General features: G+C 46.0%; 1 protein-coding gene across 1 annotated transcript; it reads left to right on the forward strand.

The window, feature by feature from the left end:
* Positions 1–1728: 1728 nt before the first annotated feature.
* On the forward strand, positions 1729–15365 carry amdhd1 (amidohydrolase domain containing 1; the record flags this gene model as incomplete). The annotated part of the gene is made up of 9 exons (XM_084330420.1): positions 1729–1865; positions 2490–2596; positions 2712–2776; positions 7933–8210; positions 9226–9451; positions 10738–10862; positions 11088–11181; positions 14528–14688; positions 15260–15365. The coding sequence occupies 9 exons, from the start codon at positions 1729–1731 to the stop codon at positions 15363–15365; spliced, it is 1299 nt and encodes a 432-aa protein (XP_084186546.1).
* Positions 15366–20622: the final 5257 nt, after the last annotated feature.

The raw sequence follows: 20622 nt of genomic DNA on the forward strand, positions 1-20622 counted from the left end.
CTGTTCTTTTTTTTTTATTGATTTTTTTTCCCCCCCTCCATTTTCCTCAGATTTTCTCCCATCCCAATGTTAGTCGTTATGCCAATTCCCAATCCCCTTCCTGGTCGCTGCGCACTCTACCCCCCACAGTCGGTCTGGGAGAGTGGAGGCTATCACGTGCTTCCTTCGACACACGTCCAGCCAATCAACCGCTTCTTTTCACCTGGCAGCGCGGATTCTCATTGAGAGGGCGTAGCGTGTGGAAGGATCACACTACCCCCCTTAGATCCTATCCGCGCTTAGCAGGCGCCCCGGCCGAACTGTAGCAGTCGCTGTTTACAACGACCTGGACCCACCCCGCCAGCTTCTCCCACCCTCTAATACAGCCAATTGTATTAGTGTGAACGGCCAGCCAAGCTGGTGACAACCCCGGAGCTGTGAGCTGGATTCGAACAGGCGAATCTAGCCGCTCCGGGGTTTGGTGACGAACGCAATCTCCGTTACGCCACCTGACCGCCGATTCCTGTTCTAAACAATTCTCGATTCCGATTCTTTGAGGTGCAGGTCACAGCTTATTTCACAGGAAAGAAAAAAAATCAAAATGCAAACCACTTCTAAACAGTTCCGGAACCAGAAGTTAGTTTCTCTGTACCCAACCCTAGATATGATATCCCTCTAACAAAACGCTTAATTATTACTGCCCAACCTGCAACCGAGAGTGAACTAATCAGTAAGTCGGCCCCTGCTCCCTGAAGGTGGACACAAATCTCAAAAGAAAAAATATTCCTGCAAATACTTTCACATTTAAGCACTGCCGCGTTACATGGGGCTCGTGAGGGGTAGGAGGAAGGTGGGGAAGGGCCCGAGGGGATCAAATGACAATGACTTGATTAGAGCCATAGCTACAACAAGCTACAACCACTTACGTCAAGGCTCTAATCGACATGCATTCACGCGCTCCCTTCCTCCGCTCTCCCACAAGCTCAAAATACCGTAAGTGTTCGGTGGACTATAGGCTACACACCATAGTCTTTATCAGTGACGCCACAGATTACTTGTAAAAATAATCTGATTACTGATTACTCCTTTAAAAAGTAATCTAGCTACCTACTTTACTGACTACTTGATTATCAAAGTCGTCGTCGTCCCCCCTGCTGCTGCTGCCACAAGAATGACAACAGTTTTTTTTATTTCTTTTTTATAATGCTTTATTGAAAGTGCATAATGTCATAAATCATGATTGGCTGCTCAGACAGGTCATCATGAGACGTCATCAGCCATTAGGCCATACTCCGGTCTAGCTGACTGTACCCCTGGCTCTCTTATCATCAGCATTATGAGATAGTAACTAAATAGTAACTCACAGCCACTTGGAAAAGTAACTGTAATCAGATTACTGGCTTGTAAAAAGTAACAAGTTAGATTACTATTTACTGAAAAAAGTAATCAGATTACTAGTAAAGGCATCACTGGTCTTTATATACACCACCACAAGTTCACAGCCCCGACCGTCTTCTTCAGTCTAATGTCGGCAGGTATCGGCCACCCGAGAGCTGGTTTTGGTATTCAAAAAATATCTGATATTGTGCTTGTAGTGACGGCACCGCCCTCCCTTTGTGCACTTTGAACTCTCTTGGTCAAATATTTGCTTGTCCCCCAAACCGTTATTTCTACTGCAGTGTCTGGGAAGAGCAACCATTCTAGAGGTGACTAGTAATACTTGCCTACTCTTACAATTTACTTTTGAAAATGTCCCACAATTACAAACTACTGGTGAAAAACGCCAAACAGGTGGTTTTGATTTGCAACAACGGGGAAACCCACCTGACGAAGGATGGGATGCAGAACCTGTGTGTGATTGACAACGGCAGTGTTGTCATTGGCAGGTAAGCGTTGTAAAATCTAAAATGATATAACTCAATTAAATGTAGCTACTTTTTCAGTTGTGTCACTATATTTGCATTGCACTTGCTTGCCTTAAGCCAAACCTAGGCTGTAAATTGTCATTTGAAATAAGTACTAGTAGGCCTGTTATTTCATTTCAAACCTTTTATTTAAACTCGAAAAGCAATTGAGATTTCTCCCATTTACAGTCACGTCGAGTGTACATGCAGTAATAAGCATAAATAAAGCATAAAACCATAACAAGACAAGACATGGGTAGACAAAAGCAAGAATAACATCAATTAAAACAGATCAAGGTTTTAAACTCTGCAACAGAGGGGAGTATCTCGATCTTTAACGACTGTTGGAGTTCATTCCATGAGCTAGAGGGGCATCATAGCAAAATGCAGTTCCAAGCAAACTCAGGGGACCAGAATGGGTTACAAAATTCCATTCCAATAATGATGTATTAAGGAGCTAGTTTACCAATAAGGTCCTTAAAAATGAACAAATAACAGTGTTTGTTCTGCGGCCAACCAACCGTCTCAAAGGACACAGTGATTCATCTGAGGGCAGGGTGATAGACGGTAAAGTAATAATGTGGTATGTTTGGCATGTTTATCCAGTGATGGGCTAATCAAAGCCGTGGGACCTGCAGACGCCATCAAGGCTCAATATCCAGAAGGATCTTTTGACAAAGTGATCGATGCTTCAGGGATGTGTGTCATACCTGGTGAGTGACATGTCGGCAGCAAAGCAGAAGTGGTACATTTTCTGGAGTTGCATGCTGCAGGTATTCAAACTGCACAACTAAGTGTCGGTTCATGCTCAGTATGTTCTTGTTTCAGGCTTGGTGGACGCTCACACCCATCCAGTCTGGGCTGGTGACAGGGTTCATGAATTTGCCATGAAGGTAAATGATGCTGACATCCACATGCATCCAGATTAATTTATAAAGCACATTTAAAAACAACCCATGTTGACCAAAGTGCTGTACAGACCAGGGCAGGTAGTAAAATCACAAGGAATAATACAAAATATGTCTGTACATACCTGCACATATCCCATTTACATATATCTGTTACATATGTCCTACTCTTACTAGTTACGCTGCTGGCCAGCATGACTTCTACTACCATACTGTCTTTATACCGGTATCACTGTACATATTATACTACAACTCTGTACATACATCTGATTAGCACTACACTCAGTAGTACGCATTTGTATATTTTGTACCCAGTTTAATCACGTGTACATTGTATAAATTATTACTATTACACTTAACTGTTACATTTGCACTCTGGTTGGATGCCAAACTTATTTTCGTTGTGCTGTATAATGACAATGGATTTGAATCTAATATAATCTAATATCAGGGGGATCCAAAGGCTAGCGAATAAAAATATGTTTTGAGGAATCAACAGAGGGGGTAGATCTGACAAAAAAGCGGGTGTTGTTCCACAGTCTAGGGGCCGCGACAGCATTTCAGTTAATCCTTTTATCTTCCAAATACATGTACCAGAAACTGTCACGGTGGTATTGCGCGGAGACACATATCGACAGTAAAGCCCCTCTTGGACTTATCCTTGGATATTTTATCTGATGCTGAAAAGTTGAAAGTCTTAAGTTAAAGTTGTACAAACATCTTGATTAGTACACGGTTGTGCAGCAGGTACTAATAATAGAGCCCTTTTTTCATGGAATGTTTAGAAGGCCCATTTTGTCCTCTTTGTTGGAAGGACAGCTAAGTGTGACTTGACATAGAGAAATATATCAACAAAAATGTAGGGCGGCTAAGTGGCGCAGTGGGCAAGGCGCTCGCCACTAGTGCAGGAGATGCTGGGTTCGAGCCCAGCTCTCCACATTGCTATCTGCTTGGCTGGTCGTTCATACTAACACAATTGGTAGTGTTAGGGGTGGAAAGCTGGTGGGTGGGGATCGGACGTTGTGGACAGCGACTCCTACAGGTCGGTTGGTGAGCCTGCGCAGCAGAATCAGGAAGCGACGGAGGCGCCGTGTCCCTCCCGCGTGATTACATATGCACGCCGCATTTCTCGGAGACGCTCTCTGATTGGCCGACGCCTGTTTCTACACTGGTTAAGTTTAGGCACTCTTCGAAGTTGGTTAAGGTTAGAGTTTGTCTTAGAGCGTGACGGCAAGTTCTTTCGACGGTTAAGCTTAGGCACTCTTTCGAAGTTGGTTAAGGTTAGAGTTTGTCTTAGAGCAGGGCGATAGAGCGCCAGGTAGTTTTCAGGCTGTTTGACGAGGAAATGGGCAAAGACACAGCTCGTCACGGATTGGGCAAATGCGTCAGTGGCCAATCAGAGAGCGTCAGTCAGTGCCAATCAGAGAGCGTCTCCGAGAAATGCGGCGTGCATATGTAATCACGCGTCCCTCCCACGCAGACCCTCGCCGCTGAGAGATCGCGCTGTGCAGGTGAAAAGATGAGACGGCTGCCTCCTCGTGTACCGGAGGGGACACGTGATGCAAGGCTTCGTCCACATTGCAGCCGGCTTGTGGGAGGCATGGCCTAACAGCGTTCGAGACAGGGGAGGGTAGAATTGGACAATACGAAAATTGGGATGCGAGAAAAATTGAAAATGGGAGAAAAAGTAGATAAAAAAAAAAAAAAAACTTATTAATTTGGTGTCTTATTAGTTACTTATTATTATAAACAAGTTACAGTGAATCAGTGACTTCATGCTTTTCCAATGTTTGACCTACTCTACCGCTGCACGGCAGTCAGCCATGTTGGAAGAAAGAGAACCACATCAACACTCTGGGCAAGGCGTTTATTGAGGTGTTAGTGAAATACAGTACATGGCTACATGAGTAGAGCTAGTCCGGACTCATGATAATAAGAACCCAGGGTGCTTATTGCAAAGAGTAGGGGGTCTGTCATGAGCAGCTGGCTGAGGTCTTCTGTAACCTCTTCTAACCGATCCTTGTCTGAACACTCCATACCAACCATATGGAAGTCCTCCATCATTTGCCCAGTCCCTAAGAAAACTAACCCCACCTGCAATAATGACTACCGCCCTGTAGCTTTAACATCTGTGGTGATGAAGAGCTTTGAAAGGCTCATTCTACCTCAGCTACAGAGGGAGGTTAGTGGGCACACAGACCCACTCCAGTTTGCATACAAGCAGCAGAGAGGTGTGGATGATGCAATGATAACCCTCCTGCATCACACCTACACACAGCTGGAGAAGCCCAAGTCCTTTGTCAGGATGGTATTCGTGGACTTCTCAAGTGCATTCAACACCGTGCAACCTCATCTGATGGGACAGAAACTCCTCCGGATGAATGTCAACCCCCACCTCATACTGCTCATTCTCTCCTTCCTCACAAATAGACACGGAACTGGAACTGTATTCGATTGGGTTCGATTCCCGCTTGGGGACCAGGTTTCCATGATCCCAGGTACCCAGGTGGGGTATCTCCCAGGCCTTTCTGTGTGGAGTTTGCATGTTCTCCCCGTGCTCGCAAGGGTTTCCCCCCCGATAAGATAAACCCAATGGAAAAACATGCACAACAACAGATCGCTAACGCTGTGGCGTCCTTGACGAAGACGGGCAGGAGCACTTGGATTGGTCCCCTGGCGCGGCCCTCGCCGACGCCTGTCTGCTCCCAGCTGCCCTTGGGGGGAAGGACGACGGGATGGGTTAATCGCAGAGATGAATCGCATCTGCGATCCTACAAAGAACAATGCATGCGTGTGTGTTCCTGTGTGTGTGTGTGTAACCGTGTGTGCTAACCGCTAAACATTGAGGATAGTTGCATGCCAATTAAAGACCTCTGAACAGGTCCTGCATTATTCTTTTTTTATCCACCGGGGCACCACAGGGAACTGTCATCTCACCAGTCCTGTTCACTCTGTACACCGACGACTGTAGCAGCTCAGACCCTGAGATGCTCTTCATCAAATACTCTGATGACAGTCATCGTTGACACCACCAACTCCAATGACCGCATCATTGGAGAGATGAACAGGTTCGCAGAGTGGTGTAAGAACAATTTCCTGGACCTAAACCCCAGCAAAACGAAGGAACTGCTGGTGGACTTCAGGCGTGACCCCACAACTCCCCCGGCTCTGGAGATAAATGGCCAGAAAATAGAGCGCGTTGAGGAGTACAAATATCTTGGCACCACCATCGACCATAAGCTCACCTTCAAGACCAACACAGATAACATCCACTCTTAAGTGCCAACAGCGACTGTTCTTCCTCAGGAAGATGAGGAAGCTTCAGGTGCGACCATCAATCCTGCAGGCTTTCTACAACTCCTTTGTGGAATCGATAATGTCCTTTAACATCACATCATGGTTTGGAGTGATGCGTGCCCCAACCGGAAACCTCTCGACAGGGTCGTTAAGATCAGCGGCAAGATCATTGGGAAGGACCAGGAGCCACTCAGCAGCATCCACAAGAAACGGACAGTTAAAAAGGCCTCCCAAATAGTTGAGGACAACACACACACCCTTCACACCCATTACAAACTAATGCCCTCAGGCCGTCGATACAGAGCTTCATCATTAAACAAAAGGGGCTTAGGTAGCTTCGTGCCAACCTCCATCAGACTGCTGAACACCTAGGTGGAGGCCGGACTGCCCCCCCTCCCCCCCAAGGACTTTGGACTACTTAAAATAGACTCCCAATTCCACCTGATGGACAGGTTTCTGACATCACTGGGTGTTGAGGGCACAGCACTTGACTGGTTCTCCTCCTACCTCACTGACAGACACCAATTCATCTCCCTCTCCGGCCACACCTCCTCCCCCTCCCCAGTCACACAGGGGGTCCCCCAAGGCTCAGTCCTTGGCCCCCTGCTCTTCATCTGCTACATTCTCCCCCTTGGTCACATCATCCGCAAATACCACCTCAACTTCCACTGTTATGCTGACGACACCCAAATCTACATCAGTACACAATCCCCCCACAGCCCACCCCTCAGTCACATCGAATCATGCATCACCGAACTCCAAACTTGGATGACCCACAACTTCCTCAAACTGAACAGTGACAAGACTGAACTTCTCATCATTGGCACCAAAACCACCCTCACCAGATCCGGACCCATCACACTCACCTTCATCTCCTCCCGCCTGGACTACTGCAACTCCCTCCTCACTGGTATCACCTCCCGCTCCCTCCATAAACTGCAAATGGTCCAAAATTCAGCCGCCCGCCTCCTCACTAACACCCGGTCCCGCGAACACATCACTCCTGTCCTCCACTCCCTCCACTGGCTCCCGATCAAACACTGCATTAACTTTAAAACACTACTCCTCACCTTCAAAGCCCTCCACAGCCTGGCCCCCCCCTACCTGACTGATCTCCTTCTCCCCTACCGCCCCACCCGTTCCCTCCGGTCCTCCTCCACTGCCTCCCTCACTGTCCCGGCATCCAAGCTTAAAAACTTCGGAGATCGGGCCTTCTCTCGCACTGCACCCCGACTCTGGAACTCCCTCCCCCAGTCCATCAGAGACTCCCCTACACTCTCCACCTTCAAAGCTCGCCTCAAAACCCACCTGTTCTCCCTTGCCTTCAACCCCCCCCACCCCTAAACCCCCCCCTCCCCTCCAACCTGATTGATATCTGTCTCCAGTCTTTTTTTTTTTTTTGTGCTATCAGGCTGTCTCCCCTTTTCCCCCCATGGTCTCATGTTCCTTTTGTTTTTGTTTCTTTGTTGTTTTTGTTTCTTTGCTTTCGTTTATTTGTTTGTACCCCTGCTCCCGACTACTGTCATCGACTTCGGGTTATTGAGAAGCGCTATATAAATTAAATGAATTATTATTATTATTATTATTATCAAGGCCACCTAATCATCCCTCCCCCCCTTAATCGGCTGATATCAATCCCTGGTCTCCTGAGCCATTCAGCCATTGTGTAGTGTGATGTGCCAGCACTGTATATGGCAGCCATCGAGCCTGCGTAGTTCAAGGTCGGGTGCTACCAGTGGGGGTGAAGGAGGCAATTCCCCACCCTACATTGTGGGAAGTGCTTTTTTGAGTGTCTAGAAAAGCGCTATATTATAAATGTAACGATCACTCAATTCATTCTCCAGCTGGCGGGCGCCTCCTACATGGACGTCCACCTGGCCGGCGGGGGCATCCACTACACGGTGGAGCACACGCGGGCGGCGCCGGCCTCCGCCCTCCTGGCCTCTCTGACCGGCAGGCTGGGTCGCATGCAGCGCGCGGGCACCACCCTGGTGGAGTGCAAGAGCGGCTACGGCCTGGAGCTGCAGACGGAGCTGAAGATGCTGCGGGTGATCGAGGCGGCCAGACGCACCCTGCCCATCAACATCTCCTCCACCTACTGCGGGGCTCATGCCGTGCCCAAGTACTGAACCCGACCAACTCCCAGCGCCCAACACTTCCTGTCCTTAACACGGATGGGAATACCTGACATTGTCATTAACTTACTTTTAATTGGGGGCAGGTGGCGCACGGAGATTACGTTCGTCACCAACACCGGGAGACACTAGGATTCGCCTGTTCGAATCCAGCTCCCGGCGTTGCTATCAGCTTGGCTGGCCTCTCACACTGATACAATTGGCTGTATCAGGGGGTGGGAAGCTGAAGGGTGGGTCCTGGGCGTTGTGGACAGCGACCCCTACAGTTCGGTCGGGGCGCCTGCTCAGCGAGGGTTGGAACTGAGGAGAGATAGTGTGGCCTCCCACACGCTACACTCTCCCCGGTGAGAACCTGCGCGGCCAGGTTGGCCTGCCCCAGGCTGCACATGCGTCGGAGGAAAGCATGCGACAGTCTCCGGTCTCCCGGACCAACAGTAGGGGAAAGTACGCAACAACCAGGAAGGGTGGGATGGGAGAAAAATCGGGAAAAAGGAGGGGAAGAAAGATAAAAAAAACAAAAAAAAAACTTACTTTTAATTATGGGTTACCTCTCTCTCTCTCTACCTCACTACCCCACCCCTCTGTCTCTCTCTCTCTCTCTCTCTCTCTCTCTACCTCACTACCCCACCCCTCTGTCTCTCTCTCTCTCCCTCTCTCTGACTCTCTCTGTATCCCTCTCCCTCTCTGACTCTCTCCCCCCCACCTCTCTCTCTCTCTCTCTCTACCTCACTACCCCACCCCTCTGTCTCTCTCTCTCTCCCTCTCTCTGTATCCCTCTCCCTCTCTGACTCTCTCCCCCCCCCCCTCTCTCTCTCTCTCTCTCTCTCTCTCTCTCTCTTCTCTCTCTCTCTTAGTGGATCCATTACAGTAGATTTATTTAATGAGTGTTTATTTTGTATCGACTGTAAACTAATGTTTTAATGTGTATTTGAGGTATAAGTCATGCAAAAATAAAGGCTTTTATTTATTTAAAACTCAAGCCCAACTCCCTCTCCCCCTCAGGGGCAAGACGGCCGCGGAGGCGACGGAGGACATACTGCGGGTGCAGCTGCCGCGGCTGAGGGAGCTGATGTCGGCGGGGACTCTGACGGTGGACAACATCGACGTGTTCTGCGAGAGGGGCGTGTTCGACGTGGGCTCCACGCGCTCCATCCTGCAGGCCGGCAGAGACATGGGCCTCAACATCAACTTCCACGGAGACGAGCTCCACCCGACCAACTCGGCGCAGGTAACGTCCCTCTCCGAACGGCACACAAGACGGGGCCGCTTAGCCTCTTCTGAGCCCTTTGTGTGGTGGGGGTTATGGGGGGTTAGGGAGGGGCAGAGTCGCGGTAGGCAGTCGGTGTTGCGTACAAGTGTACACCGTGGTGGGAAAGCCGGGGGCCTAAAGCCAAAGGATCATTTGAGATGCAGTATAACACTGTATGTCATTGTAGGGCGGCTACGTGGCGTAGTGGGCAAGGCGCTCGCCACGAATGCGGAGACGCTGGACTCGCCTGTTCGAGCCCCGCGCTCCACATTGCTTTCAGTTTAGCTGGTCGTTCATACTAATACACATTGGCCGTATTAGGGGGTGGGAAACTGATGGGTGGGGATCGGGCGTTGTGGACAGCGACTCCTACAGGTCGGTTGGTGCGCCTGCGCAGTAGAATCAGGAAGTGTCGGGGGCAGCGTGAGCCTCCCACGCGTTACTCCTCGCCACTGAGAGATCGAGCTGCGCAGGTGAAAAGATGCGACTGCTGTTACCTCAAGTACCGGAGGGGACTTGTGCTATGTATGACTTAGTCCACATTGCAGCCGGCTTGTGGGAGGCAAGAAACAGCGTCCGTGACAGGGGAGGGTTGAATTGGATGCTACGAAATTGGGATGGGAGAAAATATAGAAAATGGGAGAAAAAGTGGATAAAAAAAAAACACTATGTCATTGTCAGTCTTTTCTATCATAATTATACAATACATGTTGAATCTCGCCTATTCAAATGATTAATATGAGTTGTAGAGGGGCTTGAGGCAGTATGGTGAGGACCTTATGATTGCCATTCCCAATCGCAAATTATTTGTTGTTAATCTTGGCTTGGGAGGTAGAGCATCCGGAGGTTCCCGGTTCGATCCCCGTTCCTCCCGGGCAGTGTGTCAAAGTGTCCTTGAGCAAGACACTTAACCCCTAAGTGCTCCCGATGAGCGGGTTGGCACCTCGCACGGTCGCCTCCGCCGTCGGTGTGTGAACGTGTGAGTGAATTGGTGAATGTGAGGAACAAATAACTGTAAAGTGCTTTGGATAAAAGCACTATATACCGTAAATGCAGACTATTTACATTATGTTGTGGGGTCGAGACAATTAGTTACACACCTTTGGAGCCATTGTTGACCACTTGAGGATGAGAAAAGAAAGAGGTAAACAATCCCTCTAAAAGACCACGTTACCAAGTGGAAGGAGTGTGCTATTACTTGTGTCAGCGTATTGGGATCCCCCCCTAAAATGTCTTTGGTGTGTGTGTGTTTGTGTGATTGATAGTTGGGGGCGGAGCTCGGAGCCTTAGCCATCAGTCACCTGGAGGAGGTCACGGATGAAGGCATCGCTGCCATGGCAACAGCCAAAACTGCAGCTGTCCTTCTGCCGACGACAGCCTACATTCTACGGTAGTGGAACACACACAGACACACGCACATGCACACGCACACACACACACACACACAGACACACGCACATGCACACGCACACACACACACACACACAGACACGCGCACGCACACACACACACGCACACACACACACACACACACACACACACACACACACACACACACACACACACACATACACAGGTGGTGAGTTATCTAATAGTAGTGTTTGTCTGTTTCTAGGCTCCCCCAGCCCCGAGCCAGGGACATGTTGGAGGCTGGAGTTATTGTTGCCCTAGGGAGTGACTTCAACCCCAATGCCTACTGCTGCTCCATGGTAGGTACCGCTGCTACAGGAGGGGAGGGAAGGGTCGAGGACGGAGGCCGGACCAGACAGGCGAGACGTTGAGATATGAGGCAAAGGGTGCAAAGTGGAGCAGCAGTCTGGTGGGATCCTGATTGATGGCATGAGGTCATATACAGTTAAAGGAACACACCAACTTTACGGTGAATGTGCTGAGCGTCTTCTCCAGAGTCGGACGTTGAAGATACCAATGTCCTGCGTTCAGTAGAAGGCTATCCGGTAGCAAGCTAGCCTAGCTTAGCACAAATGAATGGAAGCGGATACGGCTTAGAATTCCATGAGAGTCTTTGCCCAACAGCTAAGCTAGGCTCGATGATCCGTATCGGCTTCCATTAATTCAGTGCTTCTCAAACTTTTTCTGTCAGGCCCCCCTTTGGCGGACCAAAATATTTTGCCCCCCCCCCCCCCCCCCCCCCCCCTCGCCCCAACAAAATAGTCATGAAATGGCCATGTTTAATTGATTGAAATAACACCAATATCGTGACCTTTCAAATTGTGCAACCACTTACAACTGTGCAACAACATTAATAATGATTTTCAGATTTTGAGAAATGGTATTTTCATGGAGAACAGTGCAGCTGCAACAGATAGCACTTTAGTGACAATTTTCTGTAATCCAAAAAAAAAAAAAAAAATCTTAATTTTTTATTTTATCTTTTAATAAATCTCAAGCCCCCCTGTCATGCCTCTGCGCCCCCCCTGGGGGGCGCGCCCCCCACTTTGAGAAACACTGCATTAATTTATGCTAAGCTAGGCTATATCTTGCAGCCGGATAGCTTTCTACTGAGCGCACGGAGAGCAAATCGGTATCTTATCTTCTTGTCTGACTCTGGAGAAGACAGTAAGTGAATTTGCCATATTGGTGTTGGGGGGGGGGGGGGGGGGGGGGGTTGATTGATTGATTGACTGACTGCTTCCTTTAAGGAATCCTAAAGGGTATAAGTTCAGCATGCTGGACCCATAGTCCTGTTTTCTATTTCCCCGTGGTGCTGATGACGACGACTGGCAGAGACACCACCAGCTCTGGCTAGTTAGCCTCAACACTATAAGTAATGGGGACGACGCTCTGTACGAGCCTGGAATAAATGCCGAAACCTACTCCACCACGTTGCACATTTAATAAAGGGGAACTCCACTTTTTTTGGAAATAGCTTATTTAACATCTTCCCTGGAGTTAGACAAGATGCATACCTTTTTTGTCTCTGTGCGTGCATTTTAGCTTTGGGAATAGACGCTCCGTTAGCATAGCTTAGCTTCATCACTGGAAGTGAGGCAGGACAGTAGCCTTACAGTGCCTTACAGTGTATTGCAAGGTCTGACATTGACCAAACTTGATATGCATGACCTTGGTGGGCTCTAGGTCAACTCCTGAAAAGGGGGTCAATGTCAGACCTTGCAATCAAAAGTTAGGGGGCGCACTGAAATTATGGCAAGGGTTATTAGCCCCCTAACTTTTGATTGCAAAGTCTGACATTGACCCCCTTTTCAGGAGTTGACCTAGAGCCCACCAAGGTCATGCATATCAAGTTTGGTCAATGTCAGACCTTGCAATACACTGTAAGGCACTGTAAGGCTACTGTCCTGCCTCACTTCCAGTGATGAAGCTAAGCTATGCTAACGGAGCGTCTATTCCCAAAGCTAAAATGCACGCACAGAGACAAAAAAGGTATGCATCTTGTCTAACTCCAGGGAAGATGTTAAATAAGCTAATTTCCAAAAAAAGTGGAGTTCCCCTTTAAAGCAGCATAGTTGCATTGTTGCAAAGTAAAGCAATTTTGAGTATGTTCAAGTGCAACAGTGGCCCCATTAACTTTGAATTTGTTTCGTGGCCAGCTAAGGAGGAGCTCTGTATCCAGTACGAAGCACGGCCTGGATCGTGGAGTATTCCATTTAATAATCTTCCTTGCCTATTATTACTACCTACTATACTAATATGTCTTCATATGCTATGCACTCAACACTGCAGCACTGAATGAATGAATGAATGAATGAAAACTTTATTTAACAGATTGCAGAATGGGTACAATACAGTACGGCTCAATACACACAATTGTTAAGGGGATGCAGACCAGAGAAAGACGTTTGTCTTGTTTCCATCAGGGTCCCCCATTTTCAATTCATATAGACATTTATGACATGTACACAACATACATGACATTTATGGCATAGGGACATATAGGTATTTAGTACTGATACATTTGTGACATAAACGGTATTCAAATATACAGTACTGTTACCCCTAGATCCTGACAGAGTATATACATATGATGGGGAGGGGACTGTACTTTAGGAGGGGGTGGGTGGGTGGGAGGGAAATATACATATACGGCGGGGAGGGAATATATACATGCGGTGGGGAGGAGACTGTCTATTAAGTTTAAACACTGTCTGATGAACATTGTCACTCAGCTGAATGAGCTGTACCCTTCCTGCTGACTTGTCGTACATAAGAGCGTCGGCTAGATAAAAGCGTCGGCTAAGTTAAATGACTAAATGTAAAGGACTCTACCCTTTAGACCAGGGGTTCCCAAACTTTTCAGGCCAGGGCCCAGAAAATAAGGCGTCAGAGAGCCGCGGCCCAATGCACATCGTCTGGCTTTTTTTTTTTTTTTTTTTGTCAGGCGACCGATTTTTTAAGCCAAATATCACTTCAATCCTATTAAGTTAGTTCAAGGTAGTTTATTCATTTATATGTGCTATTTATGATGAGAGGGCTAACTTGTTGCAAAATAATAATGATAATAATAATAGCCTCATTAAAATACTATTGTTGCTTCGGTTGTTTTCAGCGTTTTATGTGCATAATCTGTTATTTAGTTTGAAATGTTCGTTGAAATAAGTAGATTTTTCGTTTTTGTTTATTTATTAAGTTAATATAAAACCATATAGTCACACTTTAGAATACAATAGAATAGAATTTTAGAATACAACTAGAAACACTGTCCTGGCCTGCTTCTAAGTTCAGTGGCCTGACAAAAAAAAAAAAAAAAATAAAAAAAAAAAAATTTAAAAAAAAAAATAAAAAAAAAATGTTTTTTTGTTTTTTTTTATTTTTTTTAAATCATCTCGCGGCCCATCCGTGGCTGCTCGCGGCCCACCTTTGGGTCGCGACCCCGACTTTGGGAACCACTGGTTTAGACAACATCGTCGATGAGTAGAAAACAGGGCTATAGGGGCCCAACGTTTGGAACGTACCCTTTAATAATAATAATAGCAAAGGACAGCATTTGAAAGCATTACCGGGGGGGTCCCCTAACTTCGCTCTCGTCTCGTCCTCCTCCCTGTCGGGCTGCTTCACGCCCCCCCCCCCCCCCCCCAGCCGATGGTTATGCACCTGGCCTGTGTGAACATGAGGATGTCGATGCCCGAGGCGCTGGCGGCCGCCACCATAAACGCAGCCTACTCCCTGGGGCGCTCCCACACACACGGCTCCCTGGAGGTCCACAAGCACGGAGACCTGCTGGTCCTCAACAGCTCGCGGTAAACCAGCCGGCCGCGGACAGACAGGCGTCTCAGTGGGACACATGCTGTGTGGGCCAATGTGGTGACGCAGACGCAAGATGATATTTAACGTATACAGAGAGTGGACACAGACTAGAGCAACATGTATAACCCAAGGAAGTATACTGGGCATAAGATATTAATGTTGAAAATACTAGACATACCTGTAGAGAGAGAGAGAGAGAGAGAGAGAGAGAGAGAGTGTGTGTGTGTGTGTGTGTGTGTGTGTGTGTGTGTGTGTGTGTGTGTGTGTGTGTGTGTGTAACAGGACAGGACCATGATAGTACTGCAGTAATAATAAGACATACCAGGACACTGCACCACCCAAGAACATTTTTAATAATAGACAGATAAAAAAAATATATCGCTGAGAATGTTGTATGACGTGACTATTGTTTTTTTTTGTTTGTTCAGTGTTGTACATTCAAGCAAGTAATCTGTAGACATTATTTATTTTAGATGACATTAAGTGATGATACGTTCCTGGTTTTTGCATTCCAGTATGATGTGTGGTGCTTAACAGCTGTGTGATTGGCCTGTTTTACTGCAGGTGGGAACACCTGATCTACCAGATGGGAGGACACCAGGAAGCCATCCGCTATGTTGTCATCAAAGGCAATGTCGTCCATGACAACGACAAAACCATGGACTTCTAACCATAGGAAAATAAGCTTAATTTCTCTGCTTCCGACTTCTGAGTGATATCGAACAAGCACAGATCCTGTATAGGCCCACACAGCGCCTGTGTTCAATTCACGTCAACGTCAAATAATAGATGTAGCAGTACTGTCTATCTGTATGTCGTGTATGTCATGATGAATTGAAAATGGGGGACCCTGATGTAAACAAGACGAAAGTCTTTCTCTGGTCTGCATCCCCTTAACAATTGTGTGTATTGAGCTGTACTGTACTGTACCCATTCTGCAATCTGTTAATCAACTTTTCAATCAATCAATCAATCAATCAAACGCCCCCTAGAGGCCATCTCACGAAGCCTCTGTGATTGAGGTCACTATGAAAACGTCACTAGATGCACCATGGGCGGGGTAATCAGATTTACATCATGAACAAACTACAGAAACGGATCACACCGATTTTGAATCGTTACCCCAGCATCCCTTGTGGTCAGCAGCATGGTTGAACGCTGTTCTCAGACAGGCAATATGCTGGTGGTAAAAGTGTGTATGATTAGAAGATCTGATTCGGTCACTTGGCCAAGTGTTTCAATCATCACCATGTTGGTACGATACCTTTCGGTGTCGATTAATTGTATTTACCTGATTGCATTTGCTTATTTATTTAACATGTATCTTTTCATTAATCGATTGCATTGTAATATAGTGTCTTGGAAGACTGTAGCCCTTTAGAGATCCAAATAAAAACCGGTCAAATCACTATAATCTCCATATTCTGTTTGTCATTTTGTTTCAGGACTGGTTTGGTTTCTCTCCCATAGTTAATCTTTATCTGCTTAAAAATAATTTGCCCTCTCCCCGCCCTCCGTTTCCTCTAAGTACAATACAGGTAAACTCATCACTAAGTCAATGTATATAGAAAGTATATATAACACAGCTGTTTCATTAAAGGGGCACTTCACCAAAAAAACCACTTATTTTGCACATAATCTCATAATCTCACACACATCCAAAAACAGTTTTGCACACATTCATTTAGTAATTTTTTTTTCATTTCATGGTACTGTAATTAACACAAGGATTCAGTGTCCTGGTCACTGGTATATGCAAACTCAATGACTCAATAACGGTCAAACTAAATGTGTGCAAAATAGTTATGGGATGTGTGTGAGATTATGTGTAAAATAAATCTGCATTGCTTTTTGGCAAAGTGCCCTTTTAACACCTAAGGAATATCTAAGAATGTTTGTCATCAAAAGGAGATGAAACCGTTTGGACTGGGAATGATTTCACCTGCCTTATCACGGTGAGAATGTGCGCACTCTGCCTATCAAAGGGTCAGTGTTTGACAAGTTGTGAAAGCAAATAGCCAATGAAGAAAAGAAAGATTAAGAGGAAAATACCACATCTGGCCAATCATTAATGATCACACCAAGCCTCAATACTATCAGCCAAGAAAAACATTGTTTCCTTACAAACTCTGCTTTTTATTGAACCTCTCTGTCGTATTCATCGCTAGTCATTACACGCCAAACCCCGCCGCTCTCGCAAGACACTCGTATTTTTGAACCTCTTCCTCGTCTAGTTTAGGGCCACGACACGATAATTCAACATTACTTTTACAGTTATACTGTTTATTAAAACACACGTATTTAACAATGACCTCAAGTACTTCCTATTAGCTCCTGTATCATAACACAAGCGTATTTGTACGCTCTGTAAACGAGCACCTGGGGGGAGCCTCATGCGCATGCGCGGCGTAGGGAACGAGCATAGAGCTGCTGGTATTCACGAAGGAGAGCGCTGGCCAATCAGAGAAACGCGGAAGTACATGTTGGTTGCCGAAATTGTTCACGCTGCCAGTACTTCAGAATCCATTTGCGTTTTCCTCTGGGATTGATTGATTAATTGAAAAGTTTATTAACAGATTGCAGAATGGGTACAGTACAGTACAGCTCAATACATACAATTGTTAAGGGGATGCAGACCAGAGAAAGACTTTCGTCTTGTTTACATCAGGGTCCCCCATTTTCAATTCATCATAACATATATGACATACATGACATACAGATAGACAGTACTGCTACATCTATACATTTATGACATATCAGATTTGCAAATACAGTACTGTTTGTGATACAAAAGTGTCCAGAAAAAGAGTGTATATACATTTGACGTAGAAACTGTACATTGGAGGAGGTTGGGTGGGTGGGGTGGGGTTGGGTGGGGGCTGTACATTGGTGGGGTTGGGTAGGGGACACACACACATTTTACACTGTACATTGGAATACTGACAAAGCCTTACTTGGTCATTTACTGTACAACTAGGTTAGGACATTTGTAGGGGCCAGTTTCGAATTGCAGTCTCACGTAGGTGTTTTTTGAGAGTGTTTTTGAAAGTGGGTAGTGATTCACATTCCTTTACAGCTTTGGGTAGGGCGTTCCACATTGATGTGGCATAATTGCGAAACGTGTTTAGTCCCTTGTTTGAGCCGAATCTGGGTTTTACATGATTTGTGGAGCTCCCTCTGGTGTTGTGATCGTGGTATTCACTGACCTTTGGGAAGTATTTTGACATGTACATCCCCTTAACAATTGTGTGTATTGAGCTGTACTGTACTGTACCCATTCTGCAATCTGTTAATCAACTTTTCAATCAATCAATCAATCAATCAAACGCCCCTAGAGGCATCTCACGAAGCCTCTGTGATTGAGGTCACTATGAAAACGTCACTAGATGCACCATGGGCGGGGTAATCAGATTTACATCATGAACAAACTACAGAAACGGATCACACCGATTTTGAATCGTTACCCAGCATCCCTTGTGGTCAGCAGCATGGTTGAACGCTGTTCTCAGACAGGCAATATGCTGGTGGTAAAAGTGTGTATGAGATTAGAAGATCTGATTCGGTCACTTGGCCAAGTGTTTCAATCATCACCATGTTGGTACGATACCTTTCGGTGTCGATTAATTGTATTTACCTGATTGCATTTGCTTATTTATTTAACATGTATCTTTTCATTAATCGATTGCATTGTAATATAGTGTCTTGGAAGACTGTAGCCCTTTAGAGATCCAAATAAAAACCGGTCAAATCACTATAATCTCCATATTCTGTTTGTCATTTTGTTTCAGGACTGTTTGGTTTCTCTCCCATAGTTAATCTTATCTGCTTAAAAATAATTTGCCCTCTCCCCGCCCTCCGTTTCCTCTAAGTACAATACAGGTAAACTCATCACTAAGTCAATGTATATAGAAAGTATTTATAACACAGCTGTTTCATTAAAGGGGCACTTCACCAAAAAAACCACTTATTTTGCACATAATCTCATAATCTCACACACATCCAAAACAGTTTTGCACACATTCATTTAGTAATTTTTTTTTCATTTCATGGTACTGTATTAACACAAGGATTCAGTGTCCTGGTCACTGGTATATGCAAACTCAATGACTCAATAACGGTCAAACTAAATGTGTGCAAAATAGGTTATGGGATGTGTGAGATTATGTGTAAAATAAATCTGCATTGCTTTTTGGCAAAGTGCCCTTTTAACACCTAAGGAATATCTAAGAATGTTTGTCATCAAAAGGAGATGAAACCGTTTGGACTGGGAATGATTTCACCTGCCTTATCACGGTGAGATGTGCGGCACTCTGCCTATCAAAGGTCAGTGTTTGACAAGTTGTGAAAGCAAATAGCCAATGAAGAAAGAAAGATTAAGAGGAAAATACCACATCTGGCCAATCATTAATGATCACACCAAGCCTCAATACTATCAGCCAAAGAAAAACATTGTTTCCTTACAAACTCTGCTTTTTATTGAACCTCTCTGTCGTATCATCGCTAGTCATTACACGCCAAACCCCGCCGCTCGCAAGACGCTCGTATTTTTGAACCTCTTCCTCGTCTAGTTAGGGCCGACACGATAATTCAACTTACTTTTACAGTTATACTGTTTATTAAAACACACGTATTTAACAATGACCTCAAGTACTTCCTATTAGCTCCTGTATCATAACACAAGCGTATTTGTACGCTCTGTAAACGAGCACCCGGGGGAGCCTCATGCGCATGCGCGGCGTAGAGGAACGAGCATAGAGCTGCTGGTATTCACGAAGGAGAGCCGTGGCCAATCAGAAACGCGGAAGTACATGTTGGTTGCCGAAATTGTTCACGCTGCCAGTACTTCAGAATCCATTTGCGTTTCCTCTGGGATGATTGATTAATTGAAAAGTTTATTAACAGATTGCAGAATGGGTACAGTACAGTACAGCTCAATACATACAATGTTAAGGGATGCAGACCAGAGAAAGACTTTCGTCTTGTTTACATCAGTGTCCCCCATTTTCAATTCATCACATATATGACATACATGACATACAGATAGCAGTACTGCTACATCTATACATTTATGACATATCAGATTTGCAAATACAGTACTGTTTGTGATACAAAAGTGTCCAGAAAAAGATGTGATATACATTTGACGTAGAAACTGTACATTGGAGGAGGTTGGGTGGGTGGGGTGGGGTTGGGTGGGGGCTGTACATTGGTGGGGTTGGGTAGGGGACACACACACATTTTACACTGTACATTGGAATACTGACAAAGCCTTACTTGGTCATTTACTGTACAACTAGGTTAGGACATTTGTAGGGGCCAGTTTCGAATTGCAGTCTCACGTAGGTGTTTTTGAGAGTGTTTTGAAAGTGGGTAGTGATTCACTTCCTTTACAGCTTTGGGTAGGGCTTCCACTTGATGTGGCATAATTGCGAAACGTGTTTAGTCCCTTGTTTGAGCCGAATCTGGGGTTTTACATGATTTGTGGAGCTCCCTCTGGTGTTGTGATCGTGGTATTCACTGACCTTTGGGAAGTATTTTGACATGTACATGGGTACCTGGTCGCGTAGTGTATCTTGTAGACCAGGCCCATTGCAAGTTGCTGGGGCTACACCGATAGACAAACAAATTAGCTGCATGTAGGCCTGCCAAGGAAACCAACTGTGTGCGTGTGTGTGTGTGCTGTGCGTGTGCGTGTGTGTGTGTGAGTCTCTCTCTCTATGAGTGTGTCTAGGGGCCACAGGTGGCCACTTTATCTATCTGCTATACTCAGTCATCACATCTATAGCCCACAGACAAGAGAGAGAGAGGGGGGGGGAGAGAGAGAGAGAGATACATGAAAGTGTACAGTATGTTTTGTAAGAGAGAGAGAGAGAGAGGAGGTACATGGAGTGTACAGTATGTTTGTGTGTGTAAGAGAGAGATAGAGA

This window comes from Notolepis coatsorum (genome assembly GCF_963971535.1).
Source record: "Notolepis coatsorum genome assembly, chromosome: 15".
Lineage (NCBI taxonomy): Eukaryota > Metazoa > Chordata > Actinopteri > Aulopiformes > Paralepididae > Notolepis > Notolepis coatsorum.